The following is a 22,196-nucleotide window of genomic DNA, read 5'->3' on the forward strand; positions in this document are numbered from 1 at the left end:
TTAACTTCTGGAGCCAAATGGGGTCAACCTCTGGAAATTAACTTCAGCCAATTTAGCCAATCTCTGGAGTCAACCTCTAAAAATTAACTTCTGGAGTCAACCCCTGAAAATGAACTTAGGCCAATTATTCAAAGTAGTTTTTCTATCTTAAAAAAAAAAATAGGCTTTATTGTCTTTTAGTCATATTTTTAGTTTTAGTGCAAACACATATATTTTAATTTTATTTTGTTAGGATAATTTTATGTTAAATAATTGTACAGTTTAAACGTTGAATATATAATTATGCGATTATATATCTTTTAAAATAATATTATAAATATAGTCCGAATTTTATAATTTGGCATGATTTCCGATTCACTAATTAAATATTTGAATCTAGATTCAAATCTAGATTTGACAACTATAAAGCTACCCCACAAATCACAATTACTCTCTAGGTAATGGGCAACCGGAAATATTGCTGCATAAATTATAAGTGTTCCTAGCCTTTTGAAGTTTGGCAGGGTCTTGAGGCGAATTGGTTAGGTTGCAGGTTGGTCATCTGGTTGATTTTGGCAACTGGACAAGTTATTCATGGGTTTGCAGCTAGTGTTCCAAGTTTGATAGATATTAACTTGTCTTGGTTTGGTTTCTAATTAGCACATAGTTTCTTTTTAGGATTTGTGTTAATTTTGTTGGTTTCTAGTTTTTTGTATTCAGACCATATATTTTTATTTTTAATTTTATTGATGATAGCGAGGAAAATGATGTATACGCTAAGAGGGTGTCAACCTAGTTGAGATGCTCGGGTGCGTTTCCTGATTTCTCGACTCCAAATTTTACGGAAAAAAAATGGGCAACCGGAAATATTAAAGAAAAAACCACATGAAACATGTTATATCATAGTCAAACCAATAAAAAAAACCACAGGTTTAAAGTCCTATAAAAACCTTAAGTTTTGTAATCTTATAATTTCATAATCCACTTCCCTGCTTTAGCTAGGGTTTCTTCAAAATAATGGGTTTTGCTCTGCTAAAACTACTTGTCCTTCTTCACCTTTCACTGCTATGTTTCACTGTGTTCAGCGATGAAGAAATAAATTCAGTTTCTTCTGTACCAGAAGCTGCACCAACCTTTCACCATCACCACCACCGCCGGCGCCACCACCGCCATGCTCATCTACTCAGAGTTGCACCCTCCACCCGCCACCTTGCTTATCCACCCAGCGCTGCTCCAATTCAGTCTCCGCTCCAGGCACCAGTCCACGCACCGATCCACTCACCTCTCCATGCACCGCTTCAGACACCGCTCCACGCACCGGCCCACGCACCACTAAAGGCACCGCTCCAGCCACCAGTCCACGCACCTCCCCATTACGCACCGCTCCAGCCACCAGTCCACGCACCTCTCCATTACGCACCGCTCCAGCCACCAGTCCACGCACCTCTCCATTACGCACCGCTCCAGCCACCAGTCCACGCACCTCTCCATTACGCACCGGTCCACGCACCTCTCCAGGCACCGCTTCATGCACCGGTCCACGCACCGCTCCAGGCGCCGGTCCACCCACCGCTCCAGGCGCCGGTCCACGCACCGCTCCATGCACCGGTACTATCCCCAGCGGCTAAGTCTTCGAGTTCCAGCGAGCCGTCTTTGATTCTGCTGAACGAATCGTCAAACATTCCCCTTTTAATGGCTTAGCTCCTAAATATACTCTTAATAATCAAAATGTTATGGAATAAGCCAAACAATGTCAACGATATCACCATTTTCTTGAGTTTTTCATTTTCCTGTTCATGGAATGGTTGTGAAATTAGCAGAAAAATATATAAACTGCTAATATTTTATTTTTAAAACTTAATAAATTAATATAAATATATTATAATACTGGATTTTTTACATTGCTACACTTTCACTAATTAATATTATTGAAAGATAATGCAGCAAATTTATGTTTTTGAATTTCATTTATCTTTGAGCAACTTTATGTTCAATTTGATTTCTCAAATCGTATGACTTAGGATGTAATTTTGGATCGCTGAATGAATTTTGTGAATCTCTCTAACATTTGTTGTTTTTTTATAAAATCAATTCAAGAAAAAAAAAATAATACAAATAAAATATCGATAGCAAAACAAGTGTATTAAGATTACTTCCGTTTATATATTTTTATCATATACTATTATGGCATAATTTTAAATAGAATATAATTTAATTATTCCATATATAAAATTTAAAATTTAAAAGTAATATTCGTATTTTAAAATATTGAGTTTTAGAAAAAAATTACAATAAAAATAATAGATAATTGAAAAGTTTTGAATTATAATCTTTTTTCTTATTATGTGAAAATAATTGTATGTTGCGAAATATATTTAAAATTTTATTTACAATTAAAATGACTTTTATCTAATATTGATTTTAAATACAAAAGAAATATGTGGTAACTTTCTTATATCTTTAAGTATGAATTTTATAAGATGAGATCGTATTGAGAATTTATAAATAAAAGGCATGCAAAGAGTATGCAGTAATGCAGAAATACTTGTGTGAACGGGCTTAATATGAACAACCAATCATTGACCTATTAATTTGAGGGCTTGATGTACATGGAAACCCCTCAATCTAATCCATTGCTATTTAAAATACCCCTATATAAAAGTCTTTTTTAATTTAGCGCCCCCCCCCCAACTAGCTGTATCTGTCCCCGGCTGCAGGGTTTGGACTTACAATAACTTATGGATTTGGGTTTTTAATTAGGTTTTAAATATAATTTTAATTATAATTAATTAAGGTTAACTATGATTATTTAGGTGTTCTATTTTTTTGTGTGCAGAGTGGTGGTGAACTTGATGCGAAAACTCCAAGGCTTGCATTTTTTAATCGATTTCGTTAAAAGTGACTTTTTATATATTCTGTCAAGTTGAAGGAATGAATCGATCTAATTAGCACCAAATAAACAATTTCAACCAATATATACAACTAGTATTATATGGGAATATATCACTTCCAACACTCTCACGTATAGTATGATCACCGCACCGAGTAATCGATTTCCTCCTCACGCGTCGTGTGGACCGAATCTTTAAATTTTAAATTGTTTAAATGGACAAAACACTAGCACTATGTTGAATTTCACTTTAAACTTAATAGTGAGAATTACTAAAATTATCGTAAAATAAAACTATCATCGACAATAAATGAGTCTTTCGAGTAAAGAAAAATCAAGTTACATCCACCAAATTACAATACAAAATATGGTTGGATGTTAAGGAGTTTCATCAACTCTTTGATATTGACTATCATGAAACAAATAGTCCAATTCCTTTTTGCTACAGTTCGATTACTGAAGTAACCTGTTGTCTCCAATTGGTTAGTAAATTTGATGTTTCAAATGTTTTTCTTTACAATGATCGTAAAGAAGATGTCTTCATGTTGCAACCTTGAGGCTTTGTAAATTGCGATCACCCCACATCTATCAGTAAATCGTGCAGGTTTTTATACAATATCAAACAAGCACCACCGCATCGATGGTATTATAAACTATACTCACTACCGATTAATTTTGGCTTTCAATCATCCAAAAATGGATTGCTCTTTATACTATAGCTCTCGCAATTTATAAGTTCTATTTTTTTATATATGTGGATGATATCATCGTCACTGAAAATGATGAAGTGTATATTTAATCGGTCATTGATTCCTTAAACAAGAAATTTACTTTCAAGGGTTTTAGTGTCTTAAGCTATTTCCTTGGTATAGAGCAGTGGCGGAACCAGGAGGGTAAATTAGGGAGGTCGGAATTTCACATTAAAATATAAAAATATATTAAATAAAAAATTTAATTAAACAAATGTTAAATGTTGAGTTGATAATAATAAATAACATGAAAAAATTAAAAAAACACTAAGAATCAGAAAGGGCAAGAGGTGGAAGTTGAATTCGCCGGTTTTCATTGTTTTGAAAATGCTGTAAAATATCTTCATTATCGATGGTAGCAAATAGCGTCCTCTCAATGAAGCATATCATCAAATCATTCAATCACTCATCTGCCATGTCGTTCCGTAAATCTGATTTGATGTGGTTCATTGCAAAAAAAACTCTCTCAACAGATGTTGTAGCTACCGGTAAGATCAAAGCCAACTCAATTAAACGATAAACCAATGGGAACACTAAATGTCTACCAGTTTGAACCATCTTAATTGCAAGGATAGAAAAGTCTTCACAACTAGTAAAATCAGAACTTTGTCTTACTTCAGAAATGTAATCTAGATCATTTCTCAAAAATTACAAGTCAATAGCAGAGAAATCATCAGAATAGAGTTCAGCAAGGCAAATCAAACTATTTACCTTAATTTCTTGGGAACCTCCCTGATGCCGTCACTACATCAACTCAAATCTTGACATGTGGTCCAATTAAATAATTTAATCATATGGGGTATTACAATCAATGAATAAGAACCATATGTATTAAAAAATAACTAGTCAATGAAAAATATTTTATTCTAACTAAAATATCAACAATTGATAATGTTTAGGCCCATTGATAGAAAAACTACTCATTTTTTAGCCCCCTTTCAATTTCATCCCGACGTTACAATTTCGTCAAATGCACCCAAATCCACATCTTTAGCCTCAAATACTAAATTGATCTCTTTTTCATTCGAAAAAATTTCAAATAAGTCATTAATTTTTTATATTTTGAATGAAAAACATTTCAAATAAATACTTTATAAGGGTTTTGATGAATTTTTTTTAGTGAAAAAGAGTCCAATTTGATTTTGAAGGTGAAATTAATGTCCAAAGGTGAATTTGATTGGAAATAAGATGAAAATGAAATTACAGCGTTATGGTGAAATTGAAAAGTGACCTGAAGATGGTTTTTTAGTCATTAGGCTTAATATTTATTAATTAATCAATTTTATTTAACAATAATATATACCACCTAATTAATGTAAGTATTTCTGATTTAGGCGCTTAAACAATTAAAAATTTGACATGAAATGTAATGAGAAAATTTGAAAAAGTGTGGACCTGTTTAGAGAGCAAAATAACGTTAATGGTCAGACTAAAAAATTTGTAACCATACAGATGTCGTTTTCTGTATGCCGTAAGAGGAGTGTCATTTAGACCAATCAATATATAGATGCAATTAAACAGAGCAATGTGTTTAAAACTAGTAAAATCCACTAACGTAACTTTAAATTTCAAGAAGAAAACAAATGGAAATTTGCATGTAAAACCCTGCTTTTTCTTTGCTCTAGTATTATTGGATTACCCAAAGATATATAAAAATTAAAATTAGTGATAATATATCTGAAAAAAGCAGCATTTTATTAACTAGTAATACCATATTAAATTAGTAACTACTATAATTAAACCATTGGAAACTTCTCCTTTTGTCTTGTTATGTGTGCATGGAAATTTTTCCCATGTGAACCTCTGTAGCACTTGTCTACCAAAGCATATAAGGTAAAATCATGCAAGAAATTATCAACTCCCTCTATTTTATATTTAAAAAAAATATTATAAAAACATAAATATAATTTTATATGTAATAATCTTGTAAATTTTATATAAAAATCAATAATAAGTATTAATAACAAAACTTAAATAGGACATTTAAAAAATAGTACTCTATCATATAGTTATAAAAATTAAACAACCTACGCTTATTAAAAAGTTGTTTAGTTAAAATTATATTTTATTACATACTTATAAAATTTTATTAAATAATTTATTTATTTACTATTTCAATATGCTTTTAATAAACAATGATCTAAAATAACTCGTAACATGCATATAAAACGCTTTGTAATATTAAAATTATAATTAATGTTAATATTAAAATTATACTCCAATAAAAGACATTTTAGATATATAGTATTTAATTAATTATTTTTTTTAAATACAAATAGTTTATAGTTTATAATATTTAAAATAAAAACCGGTTTCTCATTTCCGTTGTACAGTATTTTTTTGGCACTAATCATTAATTACGTTTTATCATTTTCAAATTTTGGTTAGTCCAAGATTTAAATTAAATTTCAGACCGTTATTTGAGGGTTACATAGACATTAGAGTTTAGACCACTCCTCTCTCTACTAAGGCTACCCCACAACGAGTATTATGTAGGTAATGGGCAACCCCTACCCCACTAATATTAAAGAAAAAACAAATTTTACAACAAAAACCGCAGGTTTAAAGTCCTATAAAACCCTTAGTTTTGTTATCTATTTTCATTATCCATTTCCCTTCTTTATTTCTTGCTTTATCACTCTCTTCTCTCTCTTCGGCTAGGGTTTCTTCAAAACATGGGGTTTGCTGTTCTAAAACTACTCGTCGTTCTTCAACTTTCACTGCTATGTTTCACTGTGTTCGGTAATGAAGAAATAGATTCAGTTTCTTCTATCCCAGAAATTGCACCAGCTCTTCCACCAACCCACCATCACCATCACCATCACCACCATGCTCATCCACCCACCCTTGCTCCCTCCCACCACCACCATCACCACAACCATGCTCCGGTTTATGCTCCCATGCAGTCTCCGGCCCATGCACCGATGAAACCCTCTCATCCACCGGCTCACTCTCCACTACCAAACCCCCCGGCTAAGTCTCCTAGCTACCCCTTCCCAAGAAGCTTTGTCGCCGTACAAGGCGTCGTTTATTGCAAATCTTGCAAATACTCCGGTGTTGATACCCTCTTGGGAGCTACGCCAGTTCTTGGTTTGTTCATAACTCCTCAGACTTTCATTGTTTTCTGTTTTTTTTTCAAAGAAAAAATCTAACTAAACTGGTAGTATTTCATTAAATTGTGGGTAGTGTCCATTTGCATGCAAAATGTATATTTTAAAAGAATAATTATTCTTTTGTCACATTATATGTATAATTAGAACAATAAAAAAATGTCCTTTTTATTATTTTTAGAAAAATATTACTACATTAAATGTTAGTTAAAAATAAATTACTACTAAAATATTTTTATAATTTAATTATATGAACATCGAATATAGTAATTTTATAATAATCTTTTGAAAGAAATTTAAAAGATATTGTTAGAATATTTTAATCATCTAGTATTATCATATTTTTTTGAGTACTATTTTTATTTTTATATTGGATTGTTGTAATGTGGATGTAATAAGTATTTTATTATTTTAAACCTCCAAAAGAAAGTTTTCATTATTCTATAAAAAATTTCATCTTGGGAAATTCATAAATGCATTGGGTTTTTAAATTATTTTTAGAAAACTAGCTTTAACTCGTTTTTCTAGGTACAACGCCCAATTACTTGCCATTGTAAGGAACCCTATGCTTGAATTAAGCATCTTTTGTTTTTATCCCAATGCATGACTTTTTTTCAAACAAACATCAATTCAATCTGAAGAATTTTATGTCTCTAAAAACAGAACAAGAAAAGGGTAAAAGTAAAAGTGCAAAAAAGAAAAAAAAACATGTGATTACTGATTATTTTTTGACTAGTGACCGTTGTTTTTTACTGAGTAATGTCTGAAACATATTTTGAAAATATTTGCAGGTGCGACAGTAAAACTACAGTGCAATAACACAAAGTATCCACAAGAAACCAAAGCTACAACGGACAAAAATGGTTACTTCTATATCCAAGCTCCTAAAACCATCACCAACTACGGGGTCCACAAATGCAAAGTGTCGTTAGTGTCAGCACCAAACACTGCATGCAGCAAGATTACTGATCTTCACGGTGGTTTGACCGGCGGAGTGTTGAAGCCGGAGAAGAAATTTGTTGTTAATAAGCTTCCGTTTGTTATGTTTAACGTTGGTCCCTTTGCATTTGAGTCCAAGTGCCCGCGTTAAACTTGTAATGGTGTGAATTTAAACTGTGTTTGTGCTGTGGTTGCACCAGTTTATTTATGATAATGTTTTTTTTTTGAGTTTTTAGGTTTAGTTTTTTAGCATTTGAATTTCTCCGGGCGGTGTGTTTCGATCTGTACTTTGTGATGGCGCTATGTTTACCGTTAAGCATTGTGAAGTTAATTTGAATGGGAAATTAAAGATATTTTAGAATTTAATCATTCATGGTCAAGACTCACGACAGCTAATCATTTTATGCATGGATGGAATTTTCTATTATTTAGAGTCCTTTAATTCAAAATTTGCTCTAAATGGTATTATATGCACTTAATCTAAGAGTAGAAACATGTTTAAACCTTTTCTAAAAGATACTATTGTTTAATGATTAGAAATAATCCAATAGAATAAGTTTGAACTTTAGTATTTCCAATAATTAATAAGTAAACCTTCATCATTAGCATTAGCACATTAAAGATTAAACAAAACAAAAAAAATTGCTCAAAAAAAATCTTTAAGGGGTTAAAAATGAAATACTTCTTCTGTTTTTATTTATTTATTTAGAATTTCAAGATGATTTAAACTATTTTTTAAAATATAAAAGTTCAAACTTTCATCCTCTAAATCTGATATATAGTTAGACTAAATTAAAGGATAAAATGGGGCTAGTCAAGTTAGTCTAATTAATTTCTTTATCCAGGCCTATATGAAATCAAATTCATACCTGAGACTGTAAGAGTTCGATAATACATAGTCGCTCGGTAGTGCCACCGGTCGCTACCTTCCGAGTCCAAAAGGCATAGCTAGATTAAACGCCGGTTGGTTGGCTCCTTGTTATTACTCTCTAATAAACAATTGTATGATTTAATTGATAATTTATTTATTAACTAATAATTTAATTAAAAGGATAATATTAGACCTTTACCCTTTTAGTATAAGATACAACTGACACTATATTAATATATACTACTACTTTAGTTAAATGGAATGTTAAAATAAAGAGGAACAATAAAACAATGTGACTTGTCTTAGTTTGTTTTTGTTTAGATGTGAAATTATTTCTTTATTTTTTTATATATAAAATGGATTCAACTTCTGGTAGCTAGCTAGCTTGGTTAAATCTTGCATGCAGCATATTAATAGGAATATGCTTATTATAGAGGATAAAAAAAGGTGATAGCAATGAAAAATGATGATGAATGATGAATTATACAATAATGTAGTATGCAATGTGGCAGACAATTTTTTTTCTTTTTGAATATCAACTTTGAATGTGGATTTTGTAATCAATTAACAGATTCCGCTTTTAATAAAATACCTCCAAATGCTAAATTTAAGATTACTTTCAGTTTATAACATGATTTTATTAATTAAATAATGTTCTTCATATATGGTCCAATAATTATTAACAATTATACATGTTACATAAATTTACAATATGACCACTTGCTTTCGGAAAAATAAATTAATTCTAAGCTAATTATGTTATCAAAGCTAGTTTTGCACTCTGAACGTCTAAATTAGAACGTATAATTAATTGAAAAAAATGTATTTGGATTTTTCAACTTAAAAAAAAAACTAAAATAATCATGAATTTAAAAGAAAAATCAATTTATTAATTTTGGGTTAGTTACTTTTTAATATGACATCAATCTCAGTGGTTAAAGGGATAATTGATTCAAAATTGACAATTAAAGAGTTTTTTCTTTTTTTTAAAGTCACAAATTCGGACTCTTTTTATTTTTTTTATTAAAGTTGAATGCAAAATGAACCTTTGCTGATTAATAAAAACTAACTCGAAAACTATTTTAGTTTGTAATTATGCATTATAAGCTGAAAATTGAATTGGAAAGCATAATTATCCAAATAATTGATATTTAACAATACTGATTTTGAGCGGATGTGTTGATTGAAGTTTGTGTAGAATTATCGAAGTAATTTTTAATTTTTTTTATAGGACGATTTGCGAATCAGACAGTGCATGATTTAGCGTAATATATATATTTTATATCAGGTCATCTGGAATGATTTTCAAACTATTTTAATTTTTTTTTTAATATCAGTAATTGCTTTAGATTTGAATTAATATCATTGATGGTAAAAAAAAAAAAAAGAATTACTGATTTTGAGCTATATTTAATTTGGCCCAGATCATAAGTTTGATGTGGTGACATCCAATGGGCTTGCTTGAAGTTCACAACTGAACATTGCATTGCTAAACCCTTAAGCTTTACACTATCGATCAAAAAGCCTTTAAAATTGGAAATTGCACGGTGGGCTTAGTTAGAGAGGAGGTGGACCACTGCTCATGGAATTACAACATAACTACTGGACATGTAAGCAAGTCGAACCGAGTCGAGTATTTTTACACTCGAGCTGAAGCTTGGGTCTTAATCGAATTTAAGCTCAAATCGAGCTTTAAACAAATCAAACTCAAAAAAACTCTGTGAATTTATCGAGTTTTAAAAGAATTCGAGTTGAATTCAAGCGTACTCGAAATTAAACAAAAAAAATATCAAAGTTAATTTTTTAATAACAAAGTAAATAAGGGTGTATATGAAATAAATTAAACAAAGTTTACCTATGCAATAAATTAATAATAAGCATAAAACTGTAAAATTAAATAAGCTCGGTTAAGTTCATGAGCTTATCAAGTGAATTATTTCAGAGCTCAAACTCGACTCAACAGAATATTTGAAGAGTTCAAATTCGAACTCCACTGAAATAATATCGAATTAATATAGAAAATTATTTCTTTTGTATTGAGTGATTGTATAGTGTATATAATTAGCTTTTTTATAATATAATTAATATCATGTCTAAGAATATAAATGCTCTGAAACATATTTTATACTTTTTACAATTTATTCTATACAAATTTAATAAATTAATAATTTTAATAATTAATAAAATTTTAATCCATCATGTACATTAATTATTAAAGAGTCTAATAAATTAGCATCAGTTGAACTTAAAACGCCAAGCAAATTTTACCATAAACAAAATTTCAAACAACAGAAAGAGAAAGAAAAAGAAAAGGTATCATCAACAACTACCTTCATGTGACAGTTTCTTGTTTAAATTAATGATATTTAATTGGACAATGAGATGTGAGAGTTAATTATGAAAAGAAAAATTAGTTGTTAGAACTTTAAAATCTTTGAACAATAGCAATCTTGATGGGTCCAATTGCTAATATAACACCTCCTTGTTAGTTTTGTTGCCCAATTTGACCAATTTCTCATGTGGCTAAATCATATACTTAAAATCCTATCTTGATGTTCAAGATTTGTTCAAACATCATAATCAAATTTTCATCTGAATTTTCTAACTGAAATCATCCATCTATTGCTATGGACTATGTAGGCAAAACCACCCATGTTTATGCAAGACAATCCATATTATTTTGAAAATAATTGTCTATCTATATTTGTGTTTGTAACGTAGCTCGATCACCGATTAAGAATGTGGTCTGATGAAAAAGTATAAGCACTCAATGATTGTGATTCTTCGTCTTGAAATAGTCTATCAATTGTGTCAGATGCGGTAAGATGAATATATAAACTTATAAAAAGGTACAAGATACATCTTATAGTTCTTACGGAAAAGCGCCTTGAATTTTACATCATAATTCTGCCGACATGAGAATATTTTTTTGATAAAAGAGCAATTGCATTAACAAATTTAGTTACAATATTCAATTAAGAGTTTTGTTGCCCTTCAATTAAGAGTAATTTTACTTTGGAGGTTCACTAAGCAGGAGATCGATGGCATCAAAAAAAGGTATTTTGATAACCTATTTTCTGAAACTCAGTTTGATCCTATTGAATTGTTTGATGGTGCTGCTTGTGTATCTGATGTTGAAAATGAATATTTGATGAGCTCTATTTCTGATTGTGAGGTAAAGAATGCAGTATTTAGTATGCATAATGACAAATCACCGGAGCCAGATGACTTTAATCCTGCATTTTTTAAGAAGTATTGGGCCGTGGTGGGTAAGGATGTGACTGCTTTGTGTAGGGATTTTTTTGTTAACGGACATTTTAGAGATGGCTTGAATGATACAGATCTTGTCTTAATCCCGAAAGTTACTAGTCCGGAATCTATGTCTGACCTTAGACCTATTGCACTTTGTAATGTGTCTTACAAAATTATTTCGAAAGTCATGGCTAATAGAATGAAAAAAATTATGCCTAATATAATTTCGGAGAATCAGAGTGCTTTCGTTGAGAACATCCTTATCACTGACAATTTCTTAATTGCTTTTGAGATAGGTCACTACCTGAGATGTAAGAGGAGGGGGAAATTAGGTTTGTCTGCGCTTAAAATTGATATGAGCAAAGCCTATGATAGAGTTAGATGGGAATTTGTTGAGTTCATGCTTAGAAAGATGGGATTTTGTGATAAATGGGTTAATTTGGTGATGTTCTGTTTGTCTTCGGTCAAGTATACTAGTATTGGTGATTGTGAACTGACTGAGCCTATTGTTCCTAGCAGAGGGTTGAGACAGGGAGATCCTCTATCGCCGTATTTATTTATTATATGCGCAGAGGGGCTTAGTTTACTGCTTGAGCATGAAGAGAAGGCGGGATATTTGCATGGAGTTTCGGTTTGTAGGGGTGCCCCTCCGGTTAGTCATCTTTTTTTTTGCAGATGATTGTTTCTTATTCTTCCGAGCTTCCGGGGAAGAGGGGAGGGTGGTGAAAGAGGTGTTGGATAGGTATGAAAGATTATCGGGTCAAAAGATAAATTTTCAGAAATCTAATGTCATTTTCAGTGCTAATACGACGGTGGAGGATAAGAATAGCATTATATTGGAGTTGGGAGTGGTTGAGGCGAGTGACAGTGGAAAGTATTTGGGCCTTCCGTCTTTGGTAGGAAAGAATAAACACGCTATTTTTGGTTTCCTAAAGGAGAGGGTATGGAATAAGGTGAAAGGGTGGAATTCTAAATTTCTATCTCGAGGAGGGAAAGAAGTTTTGATAAAGACGGTTGCACAATCCATGCCCAACTATGTAATGAACGTTTTTCTAATTCCGCTTCGTCTTTGTGAGGAACTAGAAATAATGCTTAATTCCTTTTGGTGGGGTAGAGATCAAGTTAAGCGGAAAGGTATTAATTGGGCGAGTTGGATAGACTTTGTGTTCCGAAGAAGTTTGGTGGGATGGGTTTTAAGAAAATTCGCGAGTTTAATATCGCTATGTTGGCTCGCCAAGCTTGGCGTCTTATTAACATGGAAAGTAATTTAATGGTGAGGATCTTCAAAGCCAAGTATTTTCCTAATTCCTCATTTTTAGAAGCGAAACTTGGATCAAATCCGAGTTATGTTTGGAGGAGTATTTTTGAGTCGCAATCGGTTATGTTGAAAGGAGCGAGAGTGAGAATTGGAAATGGAAGGGGTACTCGTATTTGGGGCAGCCCCTGGTTGCTTAGTGAAGGTAATGGCTATTTGACAACTCCTATGCCAGAAACCTTATCTGAAGCAACAGTAAGTAGCCTTATGGTGATGGATGGGAACGGCTGGGATCTGGGATTAGTGCAAGACGTTTTTACCCCTGGCGATGCTGAGAAAATTCTATCTGTTCCAGTAAGTACTCGTAATATCGATGACGGATGGATGTGGCGGTTTGATCCGAAAGGTAAATTTTCAGTCCGAAGTTGCTATAGAGAAGTGTTTGGCAGTGTTGATGGTGAGCCAAAGGTGTTGTGGAATTTGATCTGGAAACTTGATATTCCCCTACATATTCGAAATTATTTATGGAGAGTCTGCAGGGGTTTCTTACCTACGGCTGATTCGCTAGCTCGCCGGAAGGTTTTTGTCTTTGACCAATGTTCAGTTTGTAACTCGGGCAGGGAGAACGCGTTGCACCTGCTGGTTGAATGTCCGGTGGCCGTTCAAGTTTGGCATGTCACTAAAGGTACCCGTTTTGTTGAAGGTGAAAGCATTGAAGATTGGTTCACTCGGTGGCTAACTGAGCTCAAGATGGAGGAGAAGAGTCTGGTGGCTTTTGCGTGTTGGAATCTCTGGCTTAACAGGAACAATGCAGTTTGGAATAATAAATGTGGATCTGCTGATTTTATTATTTCATCTGCTTGTTCTCAATCTACTGCATGGAGCATTGCTCACATTTCAGCTCCCCAAATGCGAACTGCCGGCATGGTTGAAGGAGATGGAAGTGCTCGGTGGATTCCTCCAAAAGTAGGGTGGCTCAAAGCCAATGTGGACGCAACGGTTTATTCAGGAGGTCAGGGTATTGGTATTGGTATTGTGGTTAGGGACTGCAAGGGTGTGATGGTTCGGGCTCGTCATGTTCATTTGATGGGAGGCCTGAATCCAAGAATGGCGGAGTTGCTGGGGATTAGGGAAGTTTTAAGCTGGCTCAAGGACTGCCCGTTCCTTATTATTGAGTCAGACGCTTTGGGAGTGGTGCTTGAGCTGAGAAATCCGAGTCTTAGTGACGTGGATGTAGTTGTTGGCGATTGTTTAGACTTAGTAAAGCAGTATAGTAATGTTGTTTTTGTGTTCGTGAGGCGATCTGCGAATCAGGCTGCGCACGTGTTAGCACAAAATGCCTGTTGCATTTCAGGTCATCAGGAGTGGTATTCTCACTTTCCTGAATATCTCACAAATGTAGCTGCTTTCGATTATTAATAAAGTCTTTTTTGATTCTCAAAAAAATAAACTATGAACGTCACAAGTGTGGGAGCAGTCGATTAGGAAACGCTAAAACCGTGTCTCGCATATGTATAACAAAAAGGCGGATTTTTAAAATAAAGTTTAAAATAATTATGGTTTTCTATTTTCATATCACCAAAATCTTTCGCGGAATCGACATGCTCATTATTTAAATTTAAAAATTTCTTGATTTGAAATTCAAATAAGTGGAATCTAAATCCAATATTTGATATAAATGGGGTGAGAATAGATGCATCTACCACTTTCAAATGCATAAATGGAGTTTCCATAACTTCATTAAAATATAGGAAAACAAGTTTTGGCATTTTTAAATAGAAGTGGTCCCTTTTATTTTAACAATTTTTTTCAGTGTTATTAAATATATGAGAATTGGATTCACTTCTTCTACTTCTTCTTTCTTTTCCTTTAATTCAGTTGACATATTAGATGCAGTTATATGAGAAGTGAGTATCAACACTTAAATATGAACATCTAATAATCCTGACCTGACATAAAGCATATATATATAATAATTATTACTATCATAAGCATTAATTTAAATATTCTATGGAGAATATAATTAAATTTTCTTAAATCTAAGACATAAATTTCTTAAATATTAATATTATATATATAGTCCCGACGATGAAAATGCTTTTATTAAATTGATTATTACGCTGGTGGTATGCAATTCTTTTAACAAGTTCATCGAATTTTGATTATTTTTCTCTATTCTATGAGAATTACGGATTTTCACTCTTATTTTCGTGATGACTCAAGCTCAGAACCTATTGGCTTTAGGTGGGGCGGTTTTACCACTTAAAGATCAATTGAACTTTGATTCAAATTATTAGAATAGTATTAATTTGTTGATCTTTGATTATGTCGTATGTCTTTTTTTTTTGTTTCTTTGAACAAGTATTTTGTTACTTTGTTTGATTGTTAATTAATTCTTAAAATCATCTGAAATTCTGAATAACACATGTGACCTAAAATTAAATCAAAAAGAAATTGTTACGCTTAGATTATGAAGAAAACGATATATGGATTTTTTTTTAGTATTGTTGGAATATGCCTAGAATTCTAATTCCTATTTGTATTAGGACTCTATTAATGAAGTGTTTGGGAGAAGGATAACTTTGTTATCATTGGCTAACTAGGAAGTATAAATCCAATTAGGATTAATATTCCTAATGCCATATAGATTATTTACTCACTATATATAGCCTACCTTATTCACCTTTTAGAAAACACCAATAACCGAACACACAATGTAGACATTGATGTGAATAAGGAGAAAAGGGGGTGTGTGTGATGTGAGGAATATAAGTTAATTCTTACCCTTTTGGGTACTTTTTGTAGAGAGAGAAACACTTTGTGGGTTTTTTTTCTAAAAACATATTTACTAGAGATGTTCTCTATTTGGTGATTTTCCACCAATTTTGTACTCCTTTTGATGATTAGTGGATGACTCGAATCTTTCGCCCGTGGATGTACGCTTTAAAGCAGAACCACGTAAATCTCTTGTTTTATTTAGTATTTTGCTATATTGTTATTTGTTGATCAAATCCATTATTAAATACCTACCGAATGGTTTCGATTCCGCTGCGCATACCAATCCGGTCAAGAACAGATCACGACAATTGGTACCAAAGATTCAACAATCGGTATCAATGTTACAACAGTTATGATTATAATCAAATTGAATTTTTAATATAGTATACAGTTTTGAAATCTTGTGCTCAGCTGTTGCTAATGCAACTAGAAGAAAAGGTGAAAATGGAAAATGGCATGATAAGGAAAATGATGAATTATCATCTCATATATAGGAATCACAGATGTTGGCCAGAACCTAAGATATTAAGGAATCATCTAATTATAAATCCAACATAATAACCAATGAGCTGTAGCTCAAATAGTATAAGCGCTGGACATCAAACTATCAAGATCGTGGGTTCGATTTCTCACACAAACGCTTCCCCTCCCCAATTATCAAAAAAATAATCCAACATAATAGAAAAACTCGAAATTTATATACCATATATCATATAATTTATATATTATGGTTACTGGTTAAATACACGAGAGCTTCAAGACATAGTCTAATTTTAATAATATTATATAAGCTTAATTATCAAAAAATGCCAAACCTATACGTTTTGTGTCAATTATAGCCAAACCTTTAAAAATCACCAGATTTAGCCAAATCTTATATGTTCTATTTCTTTTTTAGCCATTTTTGAATCGAACCGGTTTTTATGACACCGTGTCATCCACGTCACCGCCAACTAAGCAATTGGCTGGCATGACAGCTGAAATATTTAAATAAAATTTGGCTATAACTGACACAAAAGAAATAGGTTTGGTATTTTGAGGTGAATAAACCAAATTTTAAAATTCAAACCAATTTTTAAATTTAATAATTAGTAAATTAATTATATCATTTATAAAATTTATTTATATTTAAAAATAATTAATATTTCCTATTTAATACTAATTAAAATTAATTTTAATTTTTTATTAAACCTAATTAAATCTAATAAATTTATATAATAATATATTTTAATGAATATGTAACTAAATAAATGAATTAATATATTACTTAGTAACTAATGTTGAATTAAATTTGGTGAAAGTGTTTAATGTTTATGATAATTTTGAACTTGATTTATTATTTTTAATGTTTTGTTATGATTGGATTTAGGTAATAAATAAAATAGTTATGCGTAAATTAAGGTAAGTTTTTTGCTATGCCGAGTAAAATAACATATGCATTTATGCTTATAAACATCATGAGATATATATTGATTACACCACAATGCGCTTCACTTTTAATAAAAAATGAGAAAAAAATTACACTCGTCCTTTAAATAAGCAGTCTATTCAGTGATTATTTTTATGTTTATGTGTGTATAATTGAATTATGAACACTGTCGTATGTTTGTTTTGTATATTACTCTTAGATTGTTCGTCGGAAGACGAGCAATTGAGTTTCAAACGGCGGCAGTGTCAACGAACCGACGACGGAATTTTTTTTTAAAAAATTACAATGAATATGATATTTTTTGTTTTTAATAGAATTTAAATTAATTATATATCCATCAAATATGTAAAAAAATTATTATAATTAATTAAATTTATTAAAAAAATAGATTAATTTTAATTAGCGTTAAATAAAAATATTATTTTTTAAATGTATATGAATTTTATTATAATATAATTAATCATTTGATTATTTAATTTTAAAATTAGTTTTATCCACCAAAAAATACCAAAACTATGCATTTTGTGTCAGTTATAGCCAAACCTTATTTAAATATTTCAGCTGTCATGCCAACCAATTGCTTAGTTGCCGGTGACGTGGATGACACGGTGTCAGAAAAACCGGTTCGATTCAAAAATGGCTAAAAAAGAAACAGAACATATAAGGTTTGGCTAAATCTGATGATTTTTAAAGATTTGGCTATAATTGACACAAGACGTATAAGTTTGGCATTTTTTTGGTGATTAAGCCTATTATATATATAATAAATTTAGTTTAATAAAAAGTTTTAATTTTAAATTTTAAAAATAATATTTTATAAAACATCACGTCACACATTTTAATAATAAATGTGATAATCATTCAGTAATTATTACACTAATTGATCATATTTTAATTATAGTTATTGTGAAATTTAATGATTGGTTGTCTTATTATTGACACGTGTCACATGATAAATATATGGTTCATAATTCTATATGACGAATTTAGTTTATACAAAAATATGGCTGGATACTCAATAATATTTTTTAACATCAAAAATAGATCATATTAAGATAAAATTAAAGTACATCAGAATAAATTAAATATTAAAAAATTTAAAACAAATTAATTCTAACATTTAATCTATTGAGAAATATAAATATTGCAGAAGAAAAGTTTTAGTTTGTTTCATTCGTGAATATATTTCAATTGAAGTTCAAAACCTTGAATTTTCATAAAATTTGTATAAAGCTCAAACAATTGCTAGAAAATTCTGAACAATTTAATGATTTCTATACATACAAAATTTAAAATTTCATAAAAAAAACTCACCGAAAAACACATAAAGTTCAAGAATCAAATTATTTTATTCAAAAAATTATAAAACATTAACAAATATAAACAGATCGATGAACAAACTGCAACTTTCAACATACGAATAAACAATATCAGCATTTACACCAAAAAGTTAAAAATTTGATTATTTTTTTTAAAAAAATAGTATTTTACTAGGAAAAGAAATATAAACTTTAATAGTTTTGAAAAATAAAATAAGCACAATTGATTCTCTTGAACTAAAATTTCATTTTTCTTATAATAATAAGTTGAAGTTAAAACAATTTCTCCTAGGCCGATTCCAACAATATTATTAAAACTAAATTCATATGTATTTTTTTTATACTCACATAAAAAATATCAGAGGCGCGATAATTTAGTAGCAATAATCACTTAATGAGGTTTATTATCTAGATCGATTTATATTTTTTATTCATGAATATGTTCTTAAAAAAATAAAAAGAACATATCTAATTTTTTTAATATTTAATAGTCGGATCTATAAATAACATAACATGTAAGAATTCTTTTATTAAATATTTCTAAAAATATATTTAATTTTTTCTTCTTTTTAATATTTTTCATTATCAAAATTTCAATTTAGTCACGACCGATCATTTTATTTATCAGTGTCATTTTATTTTCAATTATTTAACGTTAAATTTATTTTAGTTTAATAAACACAAATATTATATATATTGTACTCTCTTTAAATCCTTTTTAATGGATGTTATATTTTTTTAATATTATTCCTCTATAAATTTTGTTTTTTTAAGAAATAAATTAGTGGAGGAGATCTGAACTGTTTTCGAAGATAATTGAAATTTTATGTTCTCTCAGCCAAACTCATTCAAAAACTAAATAATTCATTTGTAGTTTGAAATGATAATTAAGTGGAGATAATGTATAACTAAATTTTATATTTAAAAAGGGAGATCTGAACTGTTTTCGAAAATAATTTAAATTTCATATTCTCTCCGCCAAACTCATTAAAAGATTAAATAATTTATTTATAGTTTGAAATGATAATTAAGTGGAGCGAATGTATAACTAAATTTTATATTTCAAAGGTCATATCAATCTGGTTTTAAAATATAAATATAATTTTGTATTATTTAATGAAAGTCTTTTTTTTATTATTTGGGTTTATTTTTCATTTAATTTTGATTAAGTCATATTTTTATTTTTTGATTAACAAAATATCAGTATCTACTAGTTTGAGTTATTTTCCATGAATGAGAAATAAAGAATTGTAGCTAAAAATAAATAAAAAAAATGCATAGTCAATGATGAAGATTTGAAAAATGAGAATAAATCAAATGATAAGTTAAGAAATGAGTATTAAGTTAGGGCGAAGTCAATGAAAAATGTTGAACTCTTTTTTGACGATTTCTCTCTCGCAGAGGTCACACAGCCTGGCCCACTTTTTTTGTCTGAAATTCCACACACCACCAATCGCATGTTCTCACTCTCTTTACCCTTTCCCATCTTCTTCCTCAGCGCGTCCCTTCACCTCCCATCCATTAATCCTAATACTGTATTAATCATACAAAATAATAGTACTCCGCTAATATCATTTGAGTTATAGTTCATTGATATAGTTTTATTTACACTACTAGTTATATCGAATATAAACCAAATAAATTTTGTATCATATTCAATTATTAATTTATACTATATATAAAATTATCAGGTTTATTTTCATTATTAAGTTTAAATAATATTGCAACAATAAAATATCCCTCTTTCTTATAATGATACATTAATTCTAATAATTATTTATATTATAATATTTATAACTAAATTTAATTCCATTTTTTTAAAATATTTACTGGATGAATAAAAAGTTACTCATAACTCAAGTTATGAAATTAAAATTATTATAATAAATAGGCTTAATAGCATAGAAAATCACAAACTTTAGCGTGTTTTGTAAATTTAAAATAAACTTTCAATCTTGACAAATTAATACACAAATTTTTAATTTTTTGCAATTTTAGCACCGATTAATTTTCCGTAAAAAATGCTGATGTGGACGCCGGAACATTGGTTATTCCGATGTACATATTAGCATTTTTCTCTATTTTTTTAAGTAAAATTGATCGGTGCTAAAATTGCAAAAAATCAAAAGTTTGTGTATTAATTTATCAAAATTGAAAGTTTATATTAAATTTGCAAAACAAGATAAAATTTGTGATTTTTTACGGAAGTAAATCTAATAAATATATAAATAATTTTTTATTTGACCTATTATCATTCTGTTGGACATGTCATTATTTTTTTTTTTTTTGGTAAGCCCATCCGGTTTCCAAGGCTTCGCCCTGACTAATCCGGATCCGACCCGTGTCGCGCACCTGGCATGGTGGGTGAGTCTTCCAGTGGGAATTTTCTGCATTCACAAGGACTCGAACCCGAGACCTTGTTTAAGCGATACCAAGCCGCTTACCACTTGGACCAACTCCCATTGGTTGTTGGACATGTCATTATCTTTATGTTTCCAACAATTTTGTTTTTGAATAATCATTAATTTTACTATTAAGGTTGAAAATTATGCTTTGTTAACTAATTCAGACAACTAAAAAGTAAATGAAAAATAAAAGTACAAAATGTCAAAAACTGTAAAAAAGAAGCAGCAGTTTAAGTCTTCACAAAAAGAGGTTCCTAAAATCTAGCACTTTAAGCTGTTGAATTTTTTTTCACCAGTTCATAGATTCTCCCAATTTACATTTTCTCTGAAACCAAGACTCAACAGTCTATAGCACATTATCAATGTAATCGAGTCAAACTCGCAAGCTATCCAGATTTAACTCAAAAAATATTCAAAGCAGCTCAATTCATGTTGAGTCGAGATCGAATTCGAACTAATCAAATAGAGTTCAAACTTTAAAATACTTACTTAATAAGTTCGTGAGTGTAATTGAGTTTTAATGAATTTATATTTTACTGTTTATATTTATATATTTACAATAATATTTATATAGACAATCGAGTCAAATCGAGTCGAGATCGAGTCTCAATTATCCTATCTAATTCGAGTTCGAGCTCCTAAATTAAAACCTGATTGAGTTCACATCAGATTTTGAATTTTAAATTTTAAAGCCGAGTCAAGTTCGTATTTGGCAGTAGGGGTAAAAAAACGGCCGATCGAATCAATGAATTTCGGTTGGTTCGGTTTGGTTACAATGATTAATTTGGTTAGTTCAGTTTTAGTATAAAAATTTTGATTTTTCGATTATCGGTTCGGTTTGAATTTAAATCATCCAAATTAACCGAACCGACTCAATTAACTGAAATTTTAATTTTTTTTATAATTTTGTCGGTTTTGAGATTTTTTCCTATCTTATTCGTATCAATTTTGAATTAAAATGACTTATTCAAACGGTTTGATTTAGTGATTCGGTCGAACGGTTAATTCAGTTAAAGAGACCGTACCGACGAAATACTCACCCTTATTTGACAGTGTTTCGACTTGACTCGAGTCGACTTATTACACCCTGAAATCCATTATAGAAGATTTAGGAGCGTGGTTGACAAACACAAAATAATAGCGTGGAGATAAAATATTTAAAATAGGAGGAAACTTCAAAGCCCCTCTAGTCCCCACCAAAACATTTCTTACCAAACCAA

At 30.5% G+C, this 22,196-nt stretch overlaps 2 protein-coding genes across 2 annotated transcripts; both read left to right on the forward strand.

Annotated features, from left to right (window-relative positions):
* Positions 1-937: 937 nt before the first annotated feature.
* Positions 938-1,878, forward strand: LOC126666067 (non-classical arabinogalactan protein 31-like). The gene has a single exon (XM_056105454.1). The coding sequence runs from the start codon at positions 997-999 to the stop codon at positions 1,678-1,680; it is 684 nt and encodes a 227-aa protein (XP_055961429.1). The 5' UTR covers positions 938-996; the 3' UTR covers positions 1,681-1,878.
* A 4,331-nt stretch (positions 1,879-6,209) lies between these two features.
* Positions 6,210-8,033, forward strand: LOC126666066 (non-classical arabinogalactan protein 31-like). Its single transcript, XM_050359020.2, has 2 exons — positions 6,210-6,708; positions 7,520-8,033. The coding sequence occupies exons 1-2, from the start codon at positions 6,294-6,296 to the stop codon at positions 7,816-7,818; spliced, it is 714 nt and encodes a 237-aa protein (XP_050214977.1). The 5' UTR covers positions 6,210-6,293; the 3' UTR covers positions 7,819-8,033.
* The last annotated feature ends 14,163 nt before the right edge of the window (positions 8,034-22,196 follow it).

This window comes from Mercurialis annua, linkage group LG1-X, assembly GCF_937616625.2.
Source record: "Mercurialis annua linkage group LG1-X, ddMerAnnu1.2, whole genome shotgun sequence".
Classification (NCBI taxonomy): domain Eukaryota; kingdom Viridiplantae; phylum Streptophyta; class Magnoliopsida; order Malpighiales; family Euphorbiaceae; genus Mercurialis; species Mercurialis annua.